This window comes from Bubalus kerabau, chromosome 2, assembly GCF_029407905.1.
Source record: "Bubalus kerabau isolate K-KA32 ecotype Philippines breed swamp buffalo chromosome 2, PCC_UOA_SB_1v2, whole genome shotgun sequence".
In the NCBI taxonomy this organism is placed as follows: domain Eukaryota; kingdom Metazoa; phylum Chordata; class Mammalia; order Artiodactyla; family Bovidae; genus Bubalus; species Bubalus kerabau.
Window position 1 is genome coordinate 185,164,900 of NC_073625.1, and position 25,619 is coordinate 185,190,518.

A 25,619-nucleotide genomic window follows, 5' to 3' on the forward strand; every position below is an offset into this window, starting at 1 on the left:
GGTCTACATCAGAGGGGAATTTATAAGGATCAAAACTAAAGCCTCAAGATGTTTTTCCTACCCAAACTTCCACCACCTAAATTTACTCTGAATAAAAGCAGAAGATTATAGCAAATTTCTATCTGCATTTATCACTTAAGGGGCTTGTACTTAAAATTTTAAGCTTTCTAAAAAATAAAATCCCACAACTGTATATGCAAACTTATGGCTGCATTTATTTTAACCAGTATTTACCCCTCACACACACATACATACACATACCTTTAGAGCCATCTGGAAAGGCCATCCTGGTTGGCTCTTCAACTGGGCTTTGAAGAACAGGTAAAATCTCTGATTATCAAATTAAAACAGAGCAAAAAGGATTTCAAGTTGAACTACTACTGTCCAAAAAGACCAGTTAAGTGGACTGTGTTGGAACACTGTGTGTGAGATATGAGGTTAGAGAGATCCAAAGAACAACTATGAGTAAAATGCAAACAAACAAACAACAACAAAAAAAAATCAGCACTGTTTTCTACTCTCTTACCATAACCCAATAACAAAAGAAATTACTTTCAAAAAGTATCTTACTCTCTCAAAGCTGAGTTTACATTCATTTATTGCTTTACTTTTTTAAAATGTATTTTTAATTGAAGAATAACTGCTTTACAATGTTGTATTAGTTTCTGCTGTACAACAACGTGAATCAGTCATAGTATACATATACTCCCTCTGCTTGAGCCACCCTCTCAACTCCCCATATCCCACCCCTTTAGGTCCTCACAGAGCACCAAGATTCTCTATGGACATATTTATAAGTCCATACCATTATTTATTTTCTATTCCTGCCTTGCAAATAAGTTCATCACTACATTTTTCTAGATTCCTATTGCTTTACTTCAGTTCAGTTGTAAAGTCGTGCCCGACTCTTTGTGACCCCATGGACTGCAGTATGCCAGGCTCCCTGTCCATCACCAACTCCCAGAGCTTGCTCAAATTCATATCCATCAAGTCGGTGATGCCATCCAACCATCTTGGCCTCTGTTGTCCCCTTCTATTCCTGCCTTCAATCTTTCCCAGCAAAAGGGTCTTTTCACATGAGTCAGTTCTTCACATCAGGTGGCCAAAATATTGAAGCTTCAGCTTCAGCATCAGTTCTTCCAATGAATATTCAGAACTGATTTCCTTTAGGATTGACTGATTTGATCTCCTTGCAGCCCAAGGGACTCTCAGGAGTCTTCTTCAACACCACAGTTCAAAAGCATCAATTCTCAGCTATCTTTATGGTCCAACTCTCACATTGATACATGACTACTGGAAAAACCATAGCTTTAACTATACAGACCTTTGTCAGCAAAGTAATGTCTCTGCTTTTTAATATGCTGTCTAGGTTGGTCATAGCTTTTCTTCCAAGGAGCAAGCGTCTTTTAATTTAGTGATTGCAGACACCATCTGCAGTGATTTTGGAGCCCAAGAACATAAAGTCTGTCACTGTTTCCATTGTGTCCCCATTTATTTGCCATACTGATGAGAACAGATGCCATAGTGAAGTGATAGGAACAGATGCCATGATCTAAGTGTTTTGAATGTTGAGTTTTAAGTCAGCTTTTTCACTCTCCTGTTTCACCTTCATCAAGGTGCTCTTCAGTTTTTCTTCACTTTCTGCCATAAGGGTGGTGTCATCTGCATATCTGAGGTTATTGATTTTTCTCCCGGCAATCTTGATTCCAGCTTATGGTTCATCCAGCCCAGCATTTTGCATGATGTACTCTGCATATAAGTTAAATAAGCAGGGTGACAATATACAGCCTTGACGTATTCCTTTCCCAATTTTGAACCAGTGTTCCATGTCTGGTTCTAACTGTTGTTTCTTGAGCTACATACAGATTTCTGAGGAGGCAGGTAAGGTGGTCTCGTATTTCCATCTCTTGAAGAATTTTCCACACTTTGTTGTGTTCTACAAAGTCAAAGGCTTCAGCATAGTCAATGAAGCAGATGTTTTTCTGAAATTCTCTTGCTTTTTCTATGATCCAATGCATGTTAGCAATTTGATCCCTGATTGCTCTGCCTTTTCTAAATCCAGCTTGAACATCTGGAAATTCTCCGTTCACATACTTTGAAGCCTAGCTTGGAGAATATTGAGCATTATTTTGCTAATGTGTGAGATAAGTGCAACTGTGTGGTACTTTGAACACTCTGACTTTTCCTTTCTTTAGGATTGGAATGAAATCATTTTACTTATATATAAATACATACATATATATATGTGTGTGTATAAAATCAATGTGTGTAACAAGAAATTATTTTCCTATTACCTATAATTAGTCAGCCATGGTTTTAATTCATCCCAGGCTAGAAACCTCATCTAATATGAAAAAGAACATCACAAACTTCACACTTGAAATCAACCTGTGTCCCACTAAAAGCTGCTCAGCTCTGGAAATTTTCCCAACACTCTAGTACCCAAGCCCAAAAGCTAGAAGATGTAGTATCTTCTTGTCCTCCTATCAGGTCATGTCAAATGCTCTTAGAAGGCAGAAATTCCATGTTCTCCTCTCCATACTAATTGCCACATCTCAGTTGGTCCCTCTAACCCTTAAGCGCCTACAGTTCTCTAATCAGTCTCTCTGTTTTATCTTTACCCTCTGAACTCCCCTCAGCATGTTACAAGACAAAAACCCCAACTCCACACTCTTGAAATCTTCCAGCAGGCTGTAATTCAGATTCTTCTCCTCCACCTCCTTCATGAGGCTCCAGCTTATCTGTCCTGCCCTCAAATTAGGCTAGGCCTTCCCATAGCCCTAAACTCCTGTGATTTTCACCTGTCCCTTCCAGACTCCACCAACACTCTGCAGAGGTTATGCCTTTTGGTTGCCACATCCTGCTGTCCTTGACTGGAGTTTCTCAACTTACGGTGTGATTCAGACGCCACTAGTTCTAGGAAATTTCCTTGATCACATCTTCCAATGAAGGTATTTCTCTCCTTTCGCTACTGTAGCACTTGGGGCAGCACTTAACCACTGTATTTAATGTATTTCACTTTCGTCTCCAAATTAAGACTGAGAACTTCCCAAATAGAAACCTACCAAACTATTTGAAGACTATTATACCTACATTAATATCAAGGACTGGTTAACCATTATCCATTATTAATAATAACCAACTCTGAAAACCAAACCCCTAAACCCAACAAGAGTTCATAGTCATTCCAAGTACTAACTGAGCTCAAGGGAGCTTAATTATCAGGATAATCTGTCTACCCATATACCAGTTAGGATTAACATTTATCCACACCATGTTTTAGTATGCAAATCAGCTACTATTTGGGTCGCAGCTTACTCTAAAAAGGCATTTCAAAGATTTCCAAAAGTCAGTGTCAACGGAAACTTTCAGTAAAATGTATTCATTTTTAATGTATGTGTATTTTCAAAATAAATATGCAAATACCACTACGAACTTTCATCAGACAGCCTGTTAACGTTATATCCTCAGCTAACCTGTTCCATGAACTCTTGAAGGGCACAGATGCTACCACCTTTCTATTCCTAGTACATCTAAGTACTAAAGAAAAGTCTTCTCAAATGACAGTCAATTCATCCATCTAAGTTCAGGTTGAGTCATATATAGAAATAAAATGCACACAAATTGCCAAGTGACAGAGGCAGAAAGCAAGGTAAACTTAATTGAGGTTCTTAGATCTTATATTTATTGTTTGCCACCAAACCAGGTCTTGTCACTGAGAATCTGCTGTGAGTATGGCCAGTGTTCTGGCCATACTTTACTTAGGTACTACATGAAAGAGATCACAATGTGCAATGACTCAGAAAGACTGTCAGTGTAACAGATATGCCTTGCTAGGGTATGAGACATAAAAATGTGTTTTACTCTTGTCAGTGAAGTTACTGCTATTAAAAGAAGCCTGTGTTCTGAGGGGGAGGTTGTTTAGTTTGCCTTGTCTCACACTGTTTCATCTCCGGGTCATGCAATGCTCAGCACAAATCTGAGAGAACGTGCTAAGTCTTGTTCCTCTGCAGTCAATTTGAATCATTTGAGGACTGTCTACCTCGTTGGTGAATTAAAGTTCCTTTTCTTCCCTGACATTTAATCACTTTGAGCACAGAAAACTTCATGAGGTAGTCTAACATGGAAAAATCAAGTTAGTATTGTTAGGGGCTACATCTAGCAAGTCTTAGGGCCAGGAAATGGGGAAAAATTAAAAATTTAGATACTAGTGCATTTGGATTATCCATGCTAATTCAGATAATATACTATATGAAATACACACAGAGACGAACTCTAATTTGTTGTTTTACTGTGGGAAATCTGTTATACAGATGATATCTGTACTATACATTTCACTTCTTTTTTAATCACAGATTCAGTGTACTATGAGTACTGTGTAATTTCTGTATCTTCAACATCCATATGATTTTAACATTAACAGTCCCAACTGGAAGAACCTTAACTTCTGAAAATAAATCATTCTGGGGGGAGGTTTAAAATCTTAAATATCAGAATAGGCACATTTATTTCATATGAACCTAAAATGCAAAGCAAAAGATTGACGTGCACTAATACGTATTTGAAGTCTTTGTAACAGAGAAGAAAACTTATTACAAAATTTAGATATGAAACATCACCATCACTAAAGAAAAGTTGATTAGACAATGGCTTCCATGTACATTTGACTATCAAGCCTTAAAGAGTAAAGTAGAATAAACTGCAGACATCTCAGGTCCTTATACTAAATTGTTTCAGTTACATCCCCACAGACTCACAGAACAGGTATCTTTCCTATTGTTAACAAAAGTACTGTGGTGCTAACAGTGCAGTTTAATATTGGAGATAAAAACTGGAAAGTATAATTATAAAATACAAAATTCAGTAAACTTTAGGAAGAATTAAACATGTAAGAAGTTGAGACCCGTTTCTGTTTCAGAGAGAAATACTCGACAGAAAATGTATTTCTAATTCTGAATTTCTGGCCCAAATTTGCCACACACTCAAAACAAATTACCTACACCCCATCCAGCTATTAAAAAAACTGATGGCATTCCAAGAGCAAATCTATCTATTTCTTTAGCTTGCCCAGTAAAGCAGAAAGAAGACAGAAGATACTGGTGGGAACAGGAGAGGGACAGACTCTGGGCTGTGCACCACCTAGGCCCCAAAGCTGCAGATTCATGGAAACCAAGGTCAGCACAGAATCTTCCACTTACACTCTGGTCCATAAACTGTTAAGTTTGGGGCTTTTCAATTCTTGAAGTTTACCACTCTATACTTTCTAAAAAAGACTCTTAAAGTACACATAAAAAGACACTGAAAATAATACAATTCAGATATTCAGGTGAGGTACTTGGATTTATATTTAGGAGGTGACTTCATCAAGATGATACTTGACAAAATATGTATTTACATTAACTCTAAAAAAAGGCATAACAAGTTAATATAAATCTGCTATCAGTTTCAGCCCAAACAGTCTTAAATATTTTTGACTCCATGACTAAATGTTAATTACTACCCTATCTAGCTACCCTACCTAGAAAGCCACTCAACAGCTCTGTATTTATTAATTTTGCTAGACCAAAGACTCATACCAAAAATAAAAAAAGGAAGAAAAAAGGCAACCATTTACACTTACAAAGAAAAGCAAACATTTACTTCAAATTGCAGTATAGGCTTTTCAATCACAAAAAGAAAGAAAAGAACAGTGATCTGACAGTGGTCACATCCTGTGCAAAAAACGTGAGATACAAAAATGATAACAAGGTAGCTGAACTGCTTACACTGCAGGGAAAAGGACATACAGTAGCTGAAATATGGCACTCCTGGGAATTAACTTCCTAAACCAAACAGAATGCCTTTGAAATGATTAAATTTATTTGTGTATTAGTAAGAAAGCCCCACCACCATAAATAGTACAATATTTAAAAATTAAAAAAAAAACCATATCTATCTAGAATAGATAGTGTATTTGAACTGTTAGACCTCTTTAAGTGCAGAAGGTGGTTCAGGTTTTACCTTTTTTTTTTTTTTTTTTTAATTAAATAACTGCCCATACACTTTATGAAGTTCCATTCAGTTGCAAAAGCCAATTTAAATCAAGGAAAATGTTACCAAAGTTGCATAATTTCATTTGGGACTGTCAGCAGGTTAAAGTCTCAAGTCTTTAACACTCATTTTTAGTCAATAAAAAGTTCAAAAGTTCTCCAATCTTCATTTTATCCTCTTGAACTTGCCCTTCTAAATGATCCTCAGACTGCAATTCCTAGTTTGCAAATAAAAGAATGCAATATGCATCATACTTCAAGAAAAGACGACGATGTCGAGCTAACAGGCTTCTGGACCTTTTCTCTGCTCCTTTCAACCTTCTTGATAATTTCTGCCACTATGCACACTGACGAGGTGAGACCCAGAAGAAACAGTAAATCTGCAGGAAAAAGCAGAGTTTTACAATTCTTTGAACTTATAATTTCAGAGGTTAATAGCTTATGTTTTTTTAACATTTTACCACAGCTTTTAAAATACATTATTTCTCAACCTTTCCTTGAGTAGCCACAATTAGCCTCAGTTTAAAAATAAGGAAAGTAAAGCTCAAATGCACCAAATGACTTACCCAAAGTCACACAGCAAGGACAAGCAGCACCAGAGAACTAGAACCCAGAGAACAAGTCCTCTGACTGCTTTCCCTGAACAATACCCTGAGAATCACAAACTTCAACAGCAACACAACCAAGAGGAGTTTTCTGTTTTTTAAAGGCTGTTCAAGCAGTGGGAAATACCTTGACTGAAATCTGCATCTATTCCACTTGCAAGTTACTGTTAAAAGACCATGTCTTTACAATGGTGTTCACACTATCTCATTCTTATTTACTGCTTCAAAAAATTTCACCTGTCTTCTTAAAACTGCATTTTTTTTTAAAAGAGGAAAGAATATGAGTATGAAATTAAAATCCTGAAATTAAACTAGTTCAACATTAAGATTAACTTACAGCAAAAAATAGTGATCAAAAATATCCAAATTAACTTTAAAAACCCAAGAGTGAGAACTAGCATTATCATAAAATGCATCCATCCTCACATTTACACAGGAAGATTAACCTTTAAATGTACTATACGATGATACATTTCATGCACAGTGTATGAAAAAATAATGTCTGTATTCCACATCAGGCTTCCCTGATAGCTCAGTTGGTAAAGAATCCGCCTGCAATGCAGGAGACCCCAGTTCAATTCCTGGGTCAGGAAGATCCGCTGGAGAAGGGATAGGTTACTCCAATATTCTTGGGCTTCCTTTGTGGCTCTCAGCTGGTTAATAATCCACCCACAATGCGGGAGACCTGGGTTGGGAAGATCCCCTGGAGAAGGGAAAGGCTACCCACTCCAGTATTCTGGCTAGAGAATTCCATGGACACAGTCCATGGGGTAGCAAAGAGTTGGACACGACTGAGTCACTTTCACTTTCCACATCAACTTAGTAAAACTCTGCTTTTAGGGCTGTTATTTCATAAAATAAAACGTGCAAATAGGAAAATGGTAGCTTAACAACCAAAAGGGTAATTTTAAAGACGAGCCATCTAGTTTTTAGTGAGCTTAAATCTAGTTTTTTCTTCACACAAAATTAAAAAGTTATCAACTACAATTACTCTGTCTTTCAGAATCACCAAATATGATTTTGACAAGTGATAACCTATAAAAAAATTAACAAGAAAAAAATTACCAGAAAAGTTTAAAACCAGATTTGGAAGAGTGACTCTCCTAAATGTGATTCCAAATACAAACAACACACATATTTTTCAAAGCAAGCCACTTACTTCACTTTTTAAAAGAAGTTTTCTTAGAACAAATTACATTAGAAAATATTTACAACTCATTTATAATATATAAATTATAAAACATAACATTTCTTTTACCCAGTATACTTAGGCTCTCAGTCTGAAAAACTTTCTGAAGTGGAGGAAAGTAAATAACTAATAACTGTCCCATGATGGATCCAAGAACTGCATAGCAAAACATTTTATTACTGCAGAGTCCAATCTCAAACACAGATTTGGTCTGTTGGCAGAGCAGAGAGTTCAGTTATTACTAGAAACAACTTCTTTACTATAATATTCACCTCTAATTTTTAGTAAGCTGGACTGAATTCTACAATACTAGTACATGAAATCTCTTAATTATATTTTGGAATAATTCACACGGAGTAGGGTAAATTTTAAAGCAGCTTTTCTTTATCAAGGACTTTCTTTAAAAGTGATACTAGGTCTTTTCTGGCTGCCCATTGGTTAAGACTCTATGCTCCCAATGCAGGGGTCCTGGGTTTGATCCCTTGTTGGGGAACTAAAAATCCCACATGCCACACAGCACGGCCAAAAAAAAAAGAAACTGATTTCATTAAAAAATAAAGGCCACAGAAACTTCCTTTAGCTTTCCAGAGCATAACAAACTTTTTTTGTATATGATTATTTTCTAAATCATTTCATTAAGGTACATAATCTAAGAAACTTTCTTGAAGATTAGACTTAGTTACATGTATACTGAAAAAGTAAAAATGCCTTTCATAGAACAAAAACCAAATACTATAGCTTCTTTAAAAATTAGTCTAAATTAATGACAATGCATTGTACTTGGAAAGTTCAAGCATGGCGAATGGTAATAAATAGTTAAGGATTCCTAAGGTGCTCTAAAATTGAACAATCAGGCGGCAAATATAACTAGTTTCCAAGAACAACATGCTCTGAAAAAGTATCATTAGGTTCTAGCCCACTAATTTCTATCAAAGCACTTCAATCAAGAGAAGACCATCCACCTTAAGATACAGCATGGAAAAAAAAGAAAATTTTAAATGTCCTAAGTTTTGACACACTGATGGAGATAGTAAGAAAATGTTAATATGCACAAAACTGCTCCTGTATGTCTAACAATACTTTCTTCTATAATGAGAAGAAAGTACACCATCTTAAAAGTAGCCATGAACTTTGTCCTATGCTCAGATAATGTTAACTTGAACCTGTCACATAGCTACAGATAATAAGAAAATGAGAGGAAAATTCAGGTGATGACATCTGTAATTTACTTTAATCTTCTGGCCAAAGTTAAGGCCTATCTCCCCAAATCTCCCATCCCTGTTAGAACACATGTCTGTAGGAAGGCTATATCTGGACCTGTAACCAAGGCTACAAAAGCAAGCAAAGCTAAAAACCTTGCCCACTTAACAGAGAGAACTCTACCCAATTGAATTAGCCAGCTACAATCACTCAAGCGTACCTGAGATCTGGAACTCAGTGCATTGAACATGTCAAAAAACACAAAGCACGTGAAAGTCATTGTTGTGTCCCGAGGTGTTATCACATTGTCTCGCAGCTGTTGAGAGGAGAAAAAGATTTTCAGTTGGCTGAATTTAATGGACAAATACTACATGCTTTAAAAAGGCTAATGTTTTCTTTCTCTTAAAATAAAAAAGCTTTAGTCTAAGATATAAGACATATAAGCAACTTAAATTTCCCATACATCCTTTAAATAAGTCACCTAAAGAATAGCTGTAGTCTACATAAAGAAAAAAGTCTTCTCCCAAACTGTAAACTGGATATTGAAACAACTTTCTTAATGACATTAAAATAGCTATACTAAAGGCTCAGATTTTCTAACTTCTACCCAAATATTCATGTTCATTTTTATTGTATTTGATATTTCTCTGCATATTTAAATAATTCTAAAATATGAATCAGGAATTCTATTAACCCATAAATACTGAAATCAAACTATTTTTAAATGTTTTATTCTATTTTTGAAGGTTATCCTAACTTCCAGCCTTCTGTTTAATATACAAAAATAATGGAATCCTGTCATACAGAATGCATATAATAAAACAGCTTATCCAGTGAGTATACCTCCCGCCAGAAGACAAACAAAGTCCCACAAACAATGATTATTGAGGAAACAAGTATTTTAAGTATCAGGTTTTTGGTCAAAATGCTGTCTTTCCAGTTGCGTGGAGGTTTACGAATGACATCTTTATCCACTGGTTCTACTCCAAGGCTTCAAAACAAACAGAAAAGTGAATTAAAGTTTTAAGTAAAATTTGGATTTATTACTTTCACAAGTTCACTGACCTCAATTATCCCAGAAACTAAATCCCTTCTTATGGAAACAAAATGTTGAATTATGAAGAAAACCTTGGCTATGATAACTCAAAAATAACCATAAATTTTATCGCTCTTTGCTGTTTTATTTACCACAGTTTGGTAGGGGCCTGATAATCAAATTTCAAAAAACTGCCCCATTTCATTTATATAACTTATTTCAAATATGGCCTGAAATACATGACTAACCAACTGGATTTTGAAATATCTTTCATGCAAGGAAGTTTCAACTAGGATAATTTGTTATACATTGATACATATTAATTACTCTGTTAAGAAAGTTGTATCTAGGGCCCCCTTACTTAAAAGAAACCTTTAGATGCTCAATACTACAATATTGAAGTAGTCCTTCAATACTTACCCGAAGTCTCTAAGAATGATGGTGGAACCTTGGTAATAGCACTAAAGCCAGAGACAGATTTCTCCATTACATTCTAGTCCAAGAAACAAACAGCTTACTTAAAGGACAGGGACTATACCTGTTCCCTGCTCTGATCTCAGTGTAAAAGCTCAGATCCTAATGCATGAATGAGCATCCCAGAAGAGTAAATGATACGCTCACATCACACAACTTAAAACAAACATGATGCCGCAGAGATTTCCGATGCTACCGGGAATGAAGTCTTAGAGCTTAACTATCAGGATATAAGGCTATCCTTGTCCTTCTAGTTTACAAATGAGGAAATTCTTACCTCTGAGCTGGAGGTCCATCCATAATAATATTGATCCACAAAATCTGCATGGCATTGAGAGGATTGGGAAAGTTCATTAATGTAGCCAGTGAGATTAAAGTTAATGCTGCTATACTCCTATTGAAAGAAAGAGTTATTTTTTAAAATGTATCAACATTGTATAATTCTTGCTAATTTTATGAAATCACTTTCTTAGCATTTAAAACTCTCATTTTACTACTGTTCTTTTAAAGGAAGCCTGTATTTCCAAGTAAACTACTGCTTCATTAGTGTGACTATTTAGCCCTTATGATCTAAAGAGTTAGCCCTTATGATCCACAGCAATTTAATAAAGGATTTGCAAAGTGTTTAGATAACAACAACAAAGAGGAAGATTTTTTTTAACTGAGTTCAGATAACAGTTAAGAGTTTCAATGATATTTTTATAACTGTGTTTTGTGATAGACTACAATAAAAGCCCTTCTGCTTTTGGAAAAAGATTCCAAGAAGAAAAATTAAAATTTGACACCCCTTTCTTAGTTACTTCAGAAGGTATTAAATAAGCCACAACAATTAATATATTTTGATGATATACACAATTATATTTAGCATTATATTTACTGTATTTAGTAATTATAATTATCATGCCATGTTTAGTTTTAGGATAGAATTCAGTTTTCATAATGGAAAACTTACATACGAGAATCAGAGCCCAGAAGCTTATAGGCTTCTGTTTCAATTCTACTTTTTGAATAATTTTTCTGTAAGACCCATAAGTTTGTCACAATTTCTTACAAACTTACGTGCTCAGCTGGAATCTAACAAAATTTTTAATGTTATTATAAATCCCTTTACCCTCTTCAATTGCAGACCTGAAAGTTAAAAATAAAATTAGGTGAGAAAATATAATCACAAAAAAATAAGGATACAGCAATACTGTGGAACTAATTTTGAAAATAAGTTCCCAACTGATAAAACCCATACATTAATAAAACAATTTTACTTACATAATTCAAACTAGAAAAAAATACAGAAACACTATCTGGCAAGGCATTAAAGTCAAGCCTCCTACTGTACCTGAACTAATTTCATAACACAATAATTTTTATTCTTAAAAGACATTTCAACATTAAAATCACATACTGTGTTTCTATACAAGATAATAATATATACATATATAATAACTAAAATAATGATCTTTACCCCTCCTAAGTTTATTTTTCTTAAAGGTACAGATGTATGTATGGTAAGGGGTTAAGTTAATGCAGGTCAGAAATTAAATGGCAATGATATATGAATTACAGAATTTAACTCATCTGTTATTCCTAGATACAATTAGATATATGTGGTACCAGAATTATAAAAAGAATATATTTTACAAAGATTCATGAAAATCCTCTCATTCATTTTGCTCAGTCTAGGAAAACATGTATTTTATAAACAAACTATCCTATCTTCTGAGATTTTTATACAATTCTAAGAATGGAAATTAAGTATCTTCTATCCTTAGAAAAACCTTGCAATTCTGGGTCCTGAGGGCCCACATGTTCCACTTGAGGCCACATGGGTTAATGACACCAGCAGGTTATTATGGAAGAATCTTAAATCAATCAGAAACTATAGATGAAACAAATCTTTTCAAATAATAAACTGCATCATTGGCAACATGAAGAATTCCTGACATAAGGAAACAGATATGGATGGGATCTTTATTTATAATCTTTGTCATAAAGCCAGTCACATGCTTATTCCCGAGAGCCTGAATTTAACTTGAATAAACCCACATGAAGGTTCACTGCTATACCACCACACTAGTGGCAAGGAAATGTGAAACTTGGCTGGTACTCAGTAATATTTCTTAAATGAATAGCCCTGCCATTTTTTATGTCCATTCCATACAAATAATTTCCCCCAAAACTACACACTAGGACACAAAACGAGATTGCTTAGTTTAGTAAAATAGTTTAGCTCATCCAGCACCTAAAATTGCTAAACACTTTTCTGCAAATGAGGTGCAGAAAAGGATAGGAAGAAACTCTCTGATGTGCATTCAGTGAGGGAAAACTTACATGATGGTTTGGAAATCATCATCCACCAGGATCATGTCAGCTGCCTCTTTGCAAACATCTGTGCCAGTCTGACCCATTGCAACTCCAATGTCTGCAGCCTTCAGAGCGACTGCATCATTTACTCCATCTCCTGTCATGGCCACAACTGACCCATTCTTCTGCAGAGACTGGGGGTAGGAGGGGTGAAGTGGGAGGGAGGCATTCTGATTAGAATGTTGCTTTCACACAGATAAGGAGGTATACAAATCCTCTCTTTTTCTTTCCCACATAATCAAAGACTGGAAATAATATATACCATCACTTTTCCAAAAAAACTTTAGTATACAGAGGTCTTAGGATAAAGCTTAGAAAAAGCTGCCATTAATATTCCCATGTGTGAGAACTCTATGTGTAAAGCCTGAATTAGAGTCAATTACACAGTGGTTCTCAGGGCACATCTGGCAATGTCTGGAGACATTTTTGAGTGTCATGACTTTGTGGACACTACTGGCATCTAGAGGAAAGGCGCCAAGGGTGCTGCTAAACCTACAATACACAGGACAGCCTCTTGCAATGAAGAATTATCCAGCCCACAAGTGTCATGGTGCCAAGGCTGAGAAACCCTGACCTTACTACAATGCAGCACTATTATGATTAATAAGCCGATGAATTGATGGATACCATGTCAGCTGCTTTGTATATATTTGACTAATATAAATATCATAGCTCTTTAAAATTGTTCACAATCTCAAAACATTTTTTTCTTTTTGTATTTATAGTAATTATTCCTATTCACACTGGAACGATCTGGCTGTAGACTCCTATCGGAACAGACTTACACTATTCAAATGTTAAAAGAAGACTATATTTGCAGATATTTCCTTAAAGTTTTCTTCTACATCTTCCTTTGCTAACGAAATTCTGTTAATGTTTCCATCTCAGGCTTTAAAAAGCACTTGTTTTGCTTCACAACACTTCTGACTTTAGTACTCTAAGAATACTCCCAGTAATAATGCAGACAGACAGAAGCATTTTGGATACAGAGATGAAACAATGTGATTCTTAAAGACCCACCTTGATAATTTTCATCTTGTGCCTTGGGCTAGCTCTGTAAAATACTGCAACCTGTTAAAACACAAGATATACTAAAAATCTTCAACATTAAGAATTATCAGAATATCCTATGTACATATAACTAAGAATATTTTTTAAATTACCAATTTGAACTGTTTTGCCATAGAGATCAAACTCAAGAAAATGCCCTACACTTGTTAGGACACTCATTCGACAGGGCCATTTCAAACGTTTAGGTACTAAAGGAAATACACAATCTAAACAATTCACCCAGTTTATCCCAACCATGTTTAAGCTCTGAAAAGAAAATAGCTTTATCTTGAAACACTGCAGAAACAGAGAAAGGAAAAGCTCTCTTGCATGTTTCCTCAACACTGACACTCAACTAATATAGCCTTTTCCCTTCTTCTGTCTTCATGAGATTTAAAAAACAGCTGCTTCTCAATGACTGTTGAGCCCTTTTTTCTGTTAAACAGTATGAAGTGACTGCTATGCTGTTCTACTTAGTTTGATTCATTAGGCGGTCTTCCTTTGTGTCTCCACTTGCTTATATGATCTTCTCTCTCCAAAGAATATATTTAATCCCTTTTCCTCATGCCACTTCCTGGTCTCCTAAAATGCTCACAACTGTGTCCCAGCTAGTCATCCACAAATCACCTGTACCCCCACTCCCTCCCACACTGCTCTAACTTGCTTATCCACAAGACATGGGCTATTCCCCAGTCCTCCCCAACAGCACTATGAGGAGAGGAGAGGGGTAGGTGTCTTCCATTCCCTTCTTCAGTGACAAATCTTACCTGCGGTCAGTGCTGCTCTGGGGGCTACCTGCCATGGTTCACAAGAATTTTTAACCACTGCCTCCCCATCACTCTTTCCAACACACCCAAGCCAGGTGACTTAACACCTACGGGACTCACCATTCTCTTTCCTACTCTCCCAGAGGACAGGTCTACACTAGCTTTCCCTCCTCATGCTTCCAATGTATCCCTTTCCTAGCCCCACTCTCAGTTAACAACCTCATGTCCTACTTCAAAGCAAGCAAGAGTCAGGAGAAAGCTTCCACAATTCCCACCAGCAACATAATATATACATCTACTTATCTTAAGACTAAAAGCTCCATGAAACAGAGATCTGGCCCTCCAGTGCTCAATAAACAAGTGTGAAATGAATGAATAAGTGACTGAATCTTAGGATAAAGGTCTAAAACTTTCTCAGGGGTTAACTATACTATCACATTATTGACTACCCTTATATCCTCTAGGTACCATGAATCACATAACATATGTGGAAAGCATTCTTCCTTTAAAAAGGTTCAAAATCCATTTGGAAATTCTTGAGTGTTTAAAAAGTACTATACACACTGATTGGAGAAGGCAATGGCACCCCACTCCAGTACTCTTGCCTGGAAAATCCCATGGACGAAGGAGCCTGGTAGGCTGCAGTCTATGGGGTCACGAAGAGTCAGACAAGACTGAGTGACTTCACTTTGACTTTTCACTTTCATGCACTGGAGAAGGAAATGGCAACCCACTCCAGTGTTCTTGCCTGGAGAATCCCAGGGACGGGGAAGCCTGGTGGGCTGCCGTCTATGGGGTCACACAGAGTCGGACACGACTGAAGTGACTTAGCAGCATACACACAGATGGTCAACAAGCACATGAAAAGATGCTCAACATTGCTAATTATTAGAAAAATGCAAATAAAAACTACCATGAGGTCTCACACCCAGTCAGAATGGCCATTACTAAAAGGTCTACAAATAATAAATGATGGAAAAGGTGTGGAAAAAAGAGAACCCTCCCTACACTGTTGGTGGGAATGTAAACTGATACAGCCACTATGGAGAACAGTATGAAAGTTCCCTAAAAAAACAAAACAGAGCTAACATATGATCCTTTAATCCCACTCCTGGGCAACTGTACCCTAATATTCTGCAGCACTATTAGTAATAGCCAAAATATGGAATCAACCTAAATGTCCATCAATAGTTGAATGGATAAAGAAGATATAGTATATATAAATATATGCCACTTGGGGTGTGTATATATATATACACACACACACACACACACACACACACACATACACATACGGGGCTTCCCAGGTGGTGTAGTGGTAAAGAATCCACCTGCCGATACAAGAGACATGTGTTTGATCCCTAGGTCAGGAAGATTCCTGGAGAAGTAAACAGCAATCCACTCCAGTATTCTCACCTATAAAATCCCATGAACAGAGGAGCCTGGCGGGCTACAGTCCATGAGGTTGCAAAGAGTCAGACATGAATGAGTGCATATATATATTCACACACACACACACAAAGGAATACTCAGTCACTCAGTCATAAAAAAGAATTAAATAATACCATCTGCAGCAAAATGAATGGACCTAGAGATGCTCCTACTAAGTGAAGTAAGCTAGACAAAGACAAGTATCACATTATATTGCTTACATGTGGAATCTAAAACAAAAAAATGATACAAATGAACTTATATAAAAAGAACTTATATGCAAAACAGAAACAGACCCAACAACATAAAAAATAAACTTGTTACCAAAGGGGAAGGGTGATGATGTGTGTGTGCTCAGTCCTGTCCAACTCTTTGTGACCCCACGGACTGTAGCCCACCAGGCTCCTCTGTCCATGGGATTTTCCAGGCAAGAATACTGGAGTGGGTTGCCATTTCCTCCTCCAGTGGATCGTCCCGACCCAGGGATCCAACCCACATTCCTTGTGTCTCCTGCATTGGGCAGGTGAGTTCTCTACCACTAGTGCCACCTGGAAAAGGGAAGGAGAGTAAATTAGGAGTTTGGGATTAACAAATACACACTGCTATATACAGAACAGATAAGCAAGGACCTACTTCTACAGCACAAGGAACTATACTCAGTATTTTCTAATAACCTATAACAGAAAAGAATCTTACACACACACACACACACACGTATAAAATGAATCACTCTGCTGTACACCTGAAACTAACACAACACTGCAAATCAACTACACTTCAATTAAAAACAGTTTTTTAATAAAATAAAAAGGACTCAGCTGCATATGTATTTAAAATGTACCAGTTACCTTCTAAGTGAAAATTCTACATTATTGCAAAAATTTAATGATGTAGCACACAGCACGGAGTACAAGAGCATTTGGCAAAGACTACAGATTTTACAGAATTTTTAAATAAAAGGCTAATTACTAATTACAAACACTCAGGTCATACAGAGTAAAAATTTGGCCTTTGTTTCACAGCAAATCATTCAAAACATTCAAATCACCCCTTCACAGCCACTACAGGTTATCACTAACAATGGCAATGAGGAGAATAGATCAACTGTTGGGCTGAAAACATACTTCTTTTGTATAGTCACAAATTACTTTGGCAAGCATCCAGTACACCTATCGCTTGATATAGATATTTCAGTGTTTCAAAGCTCTGATGGCAAATCAAAAACAAAAGCAGCTTCTTTGAGACTAAGCAGATCTCTAATACAAAGCTGAAGACTTACATGGAATATAATGCTGCAGAGTAAAGTCTCCTTAAAGCACCAAGATTAGCACATCAATCTTTTTGGTTGAGTAAAAACATTGAAATTTAGTGACACAAAATTATGGCCTGAAGAAATTAGGTATTAAAAAGAAACCAGAAGTGAGTAAAAACTCAACCACTTATCACAGAGCTAGGACTGAACTGGGGGGTAACTGAAATTCCTCTATTATAATCTTTTTAATCTTTGTTTCTGTTTCTCTATCTAAAAGGGGGTGAATAAGCACAGACTACAATCACTTAGTATAGGAGCAGGAAGGGCGAATCAGAATGAGCACAGCAGACCAGCACAAGGACAACAGGAAAGAAGCAGAACTCTTGTCAGCGGAAAGTGCAGGGAATATTGTGGAGGGAAATGGAGAAAGGCTGTGTACTTTCAAAGGAACCCACAAAAGGGTTTTTCTCTTCTCGTGGATCTGTCTCTCAGTGTCATATTTGTGGCCCGTACTCACAGTTCTTTTGATCAACATTAACAGAAATGAAGTTGTAAAGAGAAGAAAGTAGGTAAATACAAATAGGAGAGGCTAATGAAAGAAATATTATTCTTGGCATGAAAATAATCTCCCAAAGGTCTCCAAATCTTCTAGTATAGATTAAAAAATACCTGATGTGTTGAAATAAGTACTGACAGCGTACCAAAAATGAAATAGTACACGAACTGGGATTTTATTATAGGGACCTGGTTAATTAGTTTAGTAAAAATACAAATGGAGGCAGTGCTATAAAAAACAAACGAGAAAAGAGAATGTCCATTTTTACCAATAGCAAACACACTCAGGAAATCATAAATAAAAAAACATGGAGAATTCCCATATGGAAATTCCATTTCCATACTATTTTTTAATTGTCCTAGGTCAAAAAGGACAGAGAAATGTTACGGGATTGGGAATGTATGATTGAATTATAGGAAGAGGAGTGCCAAAAAAACCTTTTATAAAGGAAAATAGTCAATTAATATGATTTTAGTACATGTAGTAAAACCTCACTGAGCTGGCCATTTACAAAAACTTTTGTTTTGCTTCTAACACTAATAAATGAAAAGCTTTTCAAATTGCTCTAAAGTAAAAGCCTAAGACCAAGACTTAAGAGTTACACGAACACACAATAAAAATGGGGAAAAAGGCCAAGGAGGGTTGAGGGCATAGGAGATCACGGGGAGAAGTCCAGCTCAGCTCAGCTGAAACGACTGAAATAATTCATTGATAGTATTTGAAGAATAGACTTGGGTTTTCAAAAGACATGATAAACCTGAAAGAAGCTCTGGTATTTATCGAATAGGATGACTCTAAGCAATTCATGAGCTTCTCTCTTTGGAATAACATCAGAGCATCTGCCACAACTGATGCAAAAAAACTCTTATTTGGAAATGACCAATGATGTAATTTGTCATGCTAATCATGCAATTTATAACTTACTTCTCTAACTGCCTTTCTTCCTTTTCTAACTGCCTTTAGGTTGGTTTTCAGAGTTCATTAGCATTTTTATCAGAAAGCCAGACAGTGAACTGAAGAAAGCAAATAAAATGAAACTTTCAGTCTGTCTGATGTCACTACTTGTTAGCATCTCTGGGAAAAGGCTAAACAAAGATCTAATGGGAAAATGTTTAATTAATCGCAGATTTCATATATATTTGCTAATGTACATTCTGTCTCAATACCCTCAGGGAACTTAATACAGGATTTATTCTTTTAGAAATAAATGTAGGGAAAAACTATCAGGAGAAGACACACACATCCATACTGCTCCCAGATGCTCTAAAAAGGCATTTCAATGAAAAAAAGCACTGTCTTTTCAACAAATGGAACTAAAATGACTAAATACCCATACATTAAAAAAATGAACCTTACCCCACTTCTTACAGACAAAAATAATTCAAAATGGATCAGAAACATTAGTATAAAACCTAAAAGTATAAGACTTTTATTTTAAAAAATAAGAAAAAATCTTTGTGACCTTGGGTTTGAAAGAGTCCTTAGATAATACATCAAAAGTATGATCCATAGAAGAAAAAAATGATAAACTAGATTTCACCAAAATTGAAAACCACTGTTTTTTTAAGTAAAATGGTAATAGACTAAAAAGATAAACCAGAATGGAAAAAACTTTCTTCCAATCAAATATCTGATAAGACTTTTATCCACAATATATCCACTTTTATCCACAAAATAACTTCCAAAATCCAAAAATAAAAAATTTTTTAAAAATAGGATGGTTAGACAGTTCACTAAAGAAAATATATGAATGGCAAATAAGCACATGAAAAGGTACGCAAAATCATTGGTTGGGAGGGAAATGCAAACTGAAACCACAAGACGACAACCATGATATACCTATTAGAATGGGCATGGGGAAACCTAACAATGCCATGTGCTGGTAACCACTTTTCAAACACTGCTGATGGGAATGCAAAACAGTAAACCTGCCAAGTAAAACAATCTGGCATTTTCTTACAAAGTTAAACATACATTAACCATATGACCCAGCAATTACTCTCATGTATTTATCTAAAAGAAATGAATATTTATTTTCTTACAAAGCTTATATACAAATGTTTTTAGTAGTTTTAACCATCATCAGCAAAAATGGAAAATAATCCAAATGTCTTTAAACTGGTGCACTGGTAACATTCACTCAGTACAGTGGAATCCTACTCAGCAATTAAAAATGCATTATGCTAAATCAAAAAAAGCAGATTCAAAGGCCTCATGCTGTATGATTCCATTTTCAGCATTCTGAAAAGGCAAAACTACAGGGACAGAAAACAAAATCAATGATTGTTGCCAAGTACTAGAAGCAGAGGGAGGAGCTGACCACAAGAGGATCTGGGATGGGAGGAACCTGTGTGGTGGTAGTTACAAGGACCACAGGCATCCATCAAAACTTAAGAGCTGTACATTAACAAGGAAAAAGTTTACTGTATGCAAATGACAGCTCTTTAAAAAAAAAAATCATACCCGCAATTCAATTAAAACAGAACACAAGGATAAGAAGTATAAAGTAATGATCTGTCTTCATTCTGTACTTTATAAATACAAGCACCACTGTTAATTTTCCACAGTATCTTTCTCAGAGGAAACTGAGCTCTTGCTGAAGTTAACAAATTTGAACTGATATTCATAGACACTCAACGATAAGACAGATCTCAATGATAAAATTTTGCCTCATGATTTAGACCAATAAATGTGGTGGCCATGTCCCAACTGTTTTCAAATGAATAGCTTCATTAACAATGCAGGAGAAGAGGTAATGCCTAGAATAAAGTCTTAGTCCGAAAGGCTCTGGTTTATGCCTACCTTTGGCACTATTTGTGAAAGCTGCTGGACATCCATTGCATCTATTTCTTCTCCTGAGACTGACTGGGAGGTTTTGGAATATAATCCCAGACGACTAGCTAAAGTGAAATGGGAAAGAAAACATAATTAACCAAACTGCTTTTGCTTGATAGGCTAGTCAACATAATGCTCACTTAATGATGTTATTAACTCACTTTCTCTTTAAAAGTATTAAGTCCTTGTATCAAGGGATTACAAGACAAGACTATGGTAAGACAGATCAAACTGAATTAGTAAAATGTCTTGAGTTTTCTGTTTGACTCTTTTTGCTTAAATTCAAGAATAAAGAGTTTTCTCTATTCAACCCTAAGAGTTTAAACTTAGGTACCATACCTAAGAATTTAAACAAGGCCATGTGGGTTCTGCTTAAGAGCTCAATTTTAATGAAGATTAGAGTCCTTTTTAACTAAAAAACCAGGTAAGATGGTGGCTCATGTGAGGTATTATGTGCATGTCTGCTCAGTTGCTCAGTCATATCCAACTCTTTGTGACCTCAAAGACTGAGGCCCACCAGGCTGCTCTGTCCATGGGATTTTCCTGGCAAGAATACTGGAGTGGGTTGCCATTTCCTCCTCCAGGGGCTCTTTTCAACCCAGGGATGGAATCCACCTCTCCTGCAATGACAGGCAGATTCTTTACCACTGTGCCACCTGGGAATCCCATGAAGTATCATGTAGTTTTATGTAAATGAAAATAAACATTGAGAAATTTCTCTAGAAATAATCTTCCCAACAATGGTATGTTTTCAGTGACACATTCTTCTTAAAGTGTGAAATTCTTATCTCAGTCTCTTTCCATATTAGTAAGAATTAATGAACTTTGGCACATTTTAAATTTATCAGTATGAATTATAGTTTACAGGTTCTGGAAGATTAACTTCCATGTCCATTTTTTTCCCCTTGTATTTGGTAAAGTATCTTAAATGGCATTCAAACAACATAGGCATATATGTGATCAGACGATGGAAATATAGACACAAGCTATTTTCTTTCAAGTTAGGTACAAAGTCTGCTCTTAAAAAATCATATTCAAGTTGAAAGAAAAACTAAATATCATAATTTCATGCATTCTTTCACATTCATGATCTAGTGCTTTTAGTCATCAGAATGGTGTACTATGAGACTAAAAATAATCAACTATCCTTTTATGAATATAATAATGTGATTTCACAATGCTTTAGTTATTTTCAACTAAAAGTATTATTTTTTTAACTAAAATAAAATCTCACCCACAATTTTATAGTGTATGAGCAGACAAAAGCATCAGTTTTTACTGTATAGCTCAATATTTTGTAAACACACTGCATGTCTAATGCTCCACTATGCTCTGCAGTAATTTAAGAAAAACTAACAAAAACAAAAGAAGCAGCCTAGTTATACCGATGGCAACTGCAGTCTCCTGTGAGTCTCCAGTAATCATTTTTATTGATACTCCCGAGGCAATGAGTGTTGTAACAGCTTCTTTCACGCCAGTTCTAGGAGGATCAATGATTCCCACCAGGCCAAGGAATGTCAATTGTCCCAATTCAGGACCAGAAGCCAAAGCAAGAACTTGGGAGATAAAACCCAAAAAGAAAATGTGAATCACAAAAACATTAGAATTTACTTTACAAAATCTGGAGGCCATAACACTTCTCACTCAGATAAATCACTTAGGACTAGAAAGTCATTGCAGTAATAACAGAAATTTTAAAAATCAAAACTTCTTACATGCAAAGATACTACAGTTTAATGGTTCTTGATATGGAATTTCTTTAAATTATTAAAAATGAAAAGGAATAAGACTACACAACTGTTAAGCAGAGAAAGCAGGAGAGGAACAAATTGGAATGCTTTCACATAGCAAAACTTGCAGCCCCTTTCAGTAGAAACTATTGACTCTTAAGAAAATACAATTAATTATTTGGAAAAGTACAGGTTTGTTGAGCTTTAAAGTCAGTTTTAAACAGACATCTTTGAAGGTGATTTCTACTATTGTATCTTCATCTTTCCATCTTACAGGCCTTCAGAATAATTCAATAGCTTGAAGTTCTAGAAGGCTATATTAATTAGACAACATGCAACAATTTTGTACACAACAAACTCTGGAAGGTACAGTTAACCTGTAAAGTAATTGTAAAACCACTAATACCAACAAGAGTTTATATTCTCTCTTTCTTTCTATATTAACAGGTATTTCTTATTCATACCTTTGGTTCTCTTAAAACTACATAAATAATACCACCATACCACCCTTTATAGTTTCCTATCATCCTGAGGAACTTAAGATACAGGACAAAGTACTATTCATTTCCAAATATCATTTAGCTTATTCTCAGAATTCCAGAACTTTGGCAGTAGCTGCCTTTTTAGCCAGAGGGATGTGTCTACATCTGGGATATTATACTAAAAGACTGAACCACTTACCAAATACACACACACACACACACACACACACAAAGCACACAAACTAAACATATGTATCTCATGGGGTAACTGAAAAGCCCCAGAGAGACCACAGGAAGTATCCATTCTTACTCAAGCAGAAGGTATGAAGGGTAAGATACATTTGGAAAACCATGGTTAGAGGCAAATGACTTCCAACACAAAATGTATGGAGATATGAGCCCCACCAAAAGCTTTCACTCTGGAGGGAGTAAGCCACCTGACAGTTCCTGTGTTGGAACAGAGGAAGATGGCGACAGAAGGGGGAAGTGAGTATCAACCCATGTGTCAGCAAATTCTAAGCAAGGGACACCAGCTCCTGGCACCCTCAGTGGACGGGTGGTATCGGCCCAGAGGTCAGTATTTTGTATTTGTTTGCTTCTTTAGCATAAATTAAGATCTAATGCTACTGTATGGGAAAAAGGTATGTAGACCTTTTCATGTGAAGGATCCCCAACTCCCTCCTTTATATTTGAAACATAAAAGCAAAATATATTCCAATTTTAAAATTAACAACCACATGTATTTTAAGAAACTTAGGTTTTATAAGGTACAAGGTAAGTTCATATCAAGTTAAACTTAAAATCTTTATTCATTTATTCTTTACTTTTCATCATGGCAATTTCAGCAGGGGGAGGAAAATGGAGCATAAGAAGAGGAAGAGATGTGAAGCAAGAGATGGATGCCCAGAATGTTTCCCAGAGCCTGTGAAACAAAGATGTGCTCCACACCATGTCTGGTCCATTTCACAAAGTTACCACACCAAACCACACATACACAAAGCTCCACAATCTCTCAGATTAAGAGAACTAGGCCCCCCCCCCACCCCCCAAAAAAACACTGTGATGCTTCTGTTAAAAAAATTAAGGAAAACAGGGAGCACATACCATACTTTTAAGATTCTATAAATGCAAGTCAACTCAAAACCCTCTAGCTGTGAGCTACTAAGAATAACGAAACACTGCCCTCAAAGGAAGCCACAAGAATATCTTCCTAAACCTACCCTATAAGAACAGAAGTCCTGTAAATCTATGGTTCACCTTGCTTAAGTGAACCATGAATAAGAATAGTTTTTACATACTTGTTTCCTGCTCTGAGAATTGCGGTGCTTGACTTTCATTTTGTAAATAGTAATAAAATTAAGGAAGCCAACTCTTGTAATTTCCTTGAGAAAGACTACAGAAGTGCATGCATGCATGTGTGCATGCACCCATGGGCGCATATTCCCCACAAGCCAGAACGTAAAGACCAGGAATGGCCCTGCCCCCTGATCTTCAAACCTACCCATGCTGATGTGTGTGTGCCCAGCTGACCCCCTCTCCCTATCACTGTCCAGTCAACAGCATTTCACAAAGCCAAGTCTGGACACCTCTTTACTCTCTGGTGATAGATGGGAAGGAGTCAGCAACTACCTCAGTTTAAAGAATTAGAAACTTAAGTCTCTTAATATTTAGTAAAGAATTTCAAATTAATAAACAAGACCAAGTGATGACATACGGAAGGAGTAACATCACTTTACTTCCATTCATTACCCTTCTCACAAGATAAACTTGTCTTAAAATGAAATTTCTGTCAGCTGCTCAGAAGACCACTGAAGATCTCTAAGAACTAGAAGTTTCATATTTAGCTATGTTTTCAACTTATGTTCTGGGGGCCAATTAGTCAGCTAAAACCTAGCATTTCAGAAATGGCAGGGCTCTACAAAGCCTGGGTAGAGCTGGGCAGCTCAGATGTGAAGCACGAATCCATCTGCAATTAGCAGCACTACCTCTCCACCGAGGTGACTGTGCTGACATGGACTTACCTCTCAGCCCTGCAGAGCCCATCTGGGCCTTCTCTTGCTGGTACAGATCTCTCTGCTGCTGGGTGAGTGTCAAGGTCTGCCCTTTGCTGTGATAGGTAGTACAATACTTAATCACCTGTTCATAAGCACCCTTCATAAAACAAATCTCTGGTCTGTCCTAAGAAAAAACAGAGCAAATAAATTCAAGTTAGTTTTAATTCATATATATCAGCCACTGGGGTCAAAAACAAGCAGCATGGATTCCCATAATACACAGAGAAGTAACTCAAGATAGCACTTGAACTCTGATGATTAAAAGTTCACGAGAGAGCTTTCTGCATCCTTTTTAGAACACAGCATCTACTCTACCCCTTCAACCTCCATACTGAAGGTACGTCTACACTCAGCTCCATACTCTGAGATCTGAGCTCATAACATAACAGGAAAAGGAAAGAGGTCTAACATCAGCCTACAAACAATGGTTCAGGCTTTCTACAGTGCTGTTACATGCATATATGTGACTCCATTTAATGCTCACAACAAGCTTGCAATTGTGGGTATTAGCAGACTTTTTATCTTGGTTAAGTAATATTTAAAAGCTTACAATGAAAACCTGCAGTCCCCT

General features: G+C 36.3%; 1 protein-coding gene across 3 annotated transcripts in view; it reads right to left on the bottom strand.

The window, feature by feature from the left end:
- Nucleotides 1-5,313: 5,313 nt before the first annotated feature.
- ATP2C1 (ATPase secretory pathway Ca2+ transporting 1) overlaps nucleotides 5,314-25,619 on the bottom strand; it is a 153,272-nt gene continuing 132,966 nt past the window's right edge. For 2 of the 3 annotated variants that reach the window (XM_055569698.1, XM_055569699.1), the window contains 11 exons: nucleotides 25,016-25,172; nucleotides 22,168-22,338; nucleotides 20,750-20,847; nucleotides 13,912-13,962; nucleotides 12,859-13,025; nucleotides 11,593-11,661; nucleotides 10,811-10,927; nucleotides 9,867-10,014; nucleotides 9,244-9,339; nucleotides 7,893-8,034; nucleotides 5,314-6,409 (listed from right to left, as the gene is read on the bottom strand). In XM_055569698.1, the coding sequence (XP_055425673.1) occupies nucleotides 6,279-6,409; nucleotides 7,893-8,034; nucleotides 9,244-9,339; nucleotides 9,867-10,014; nucleotides 10,811-10,927; nucleotides 11,593-11,661; nucleotides 12,859-13,025; nucleotides 13,912-13,962; nucleotides 20,750-20,847; nucleotides 22,168-22,338; nucleotides 25,016-25,172 (1,347 nt within the window). In that variant the 3' untranslated portion in view covers nucleotides 5,314-6,278. The remainder of the gene's footprint in view (nucleotides 6,410-7,892; nucleotides 8,035-9,243; nucleotides 9,340-9,866; nucleotides 10,015-10,810; nucleotides 10,928-11,592; nucleotides 11,662-12,858; nucleotides 13,026-13,911; nucleotides 13,963-20,749; nucleotides 20,848-22,167; nucleotides 22,339-25,015; nucleotides 25,173-25,619) is intronic. The other variant, XM_055569700.1, reaches the window with a different exon arrangement.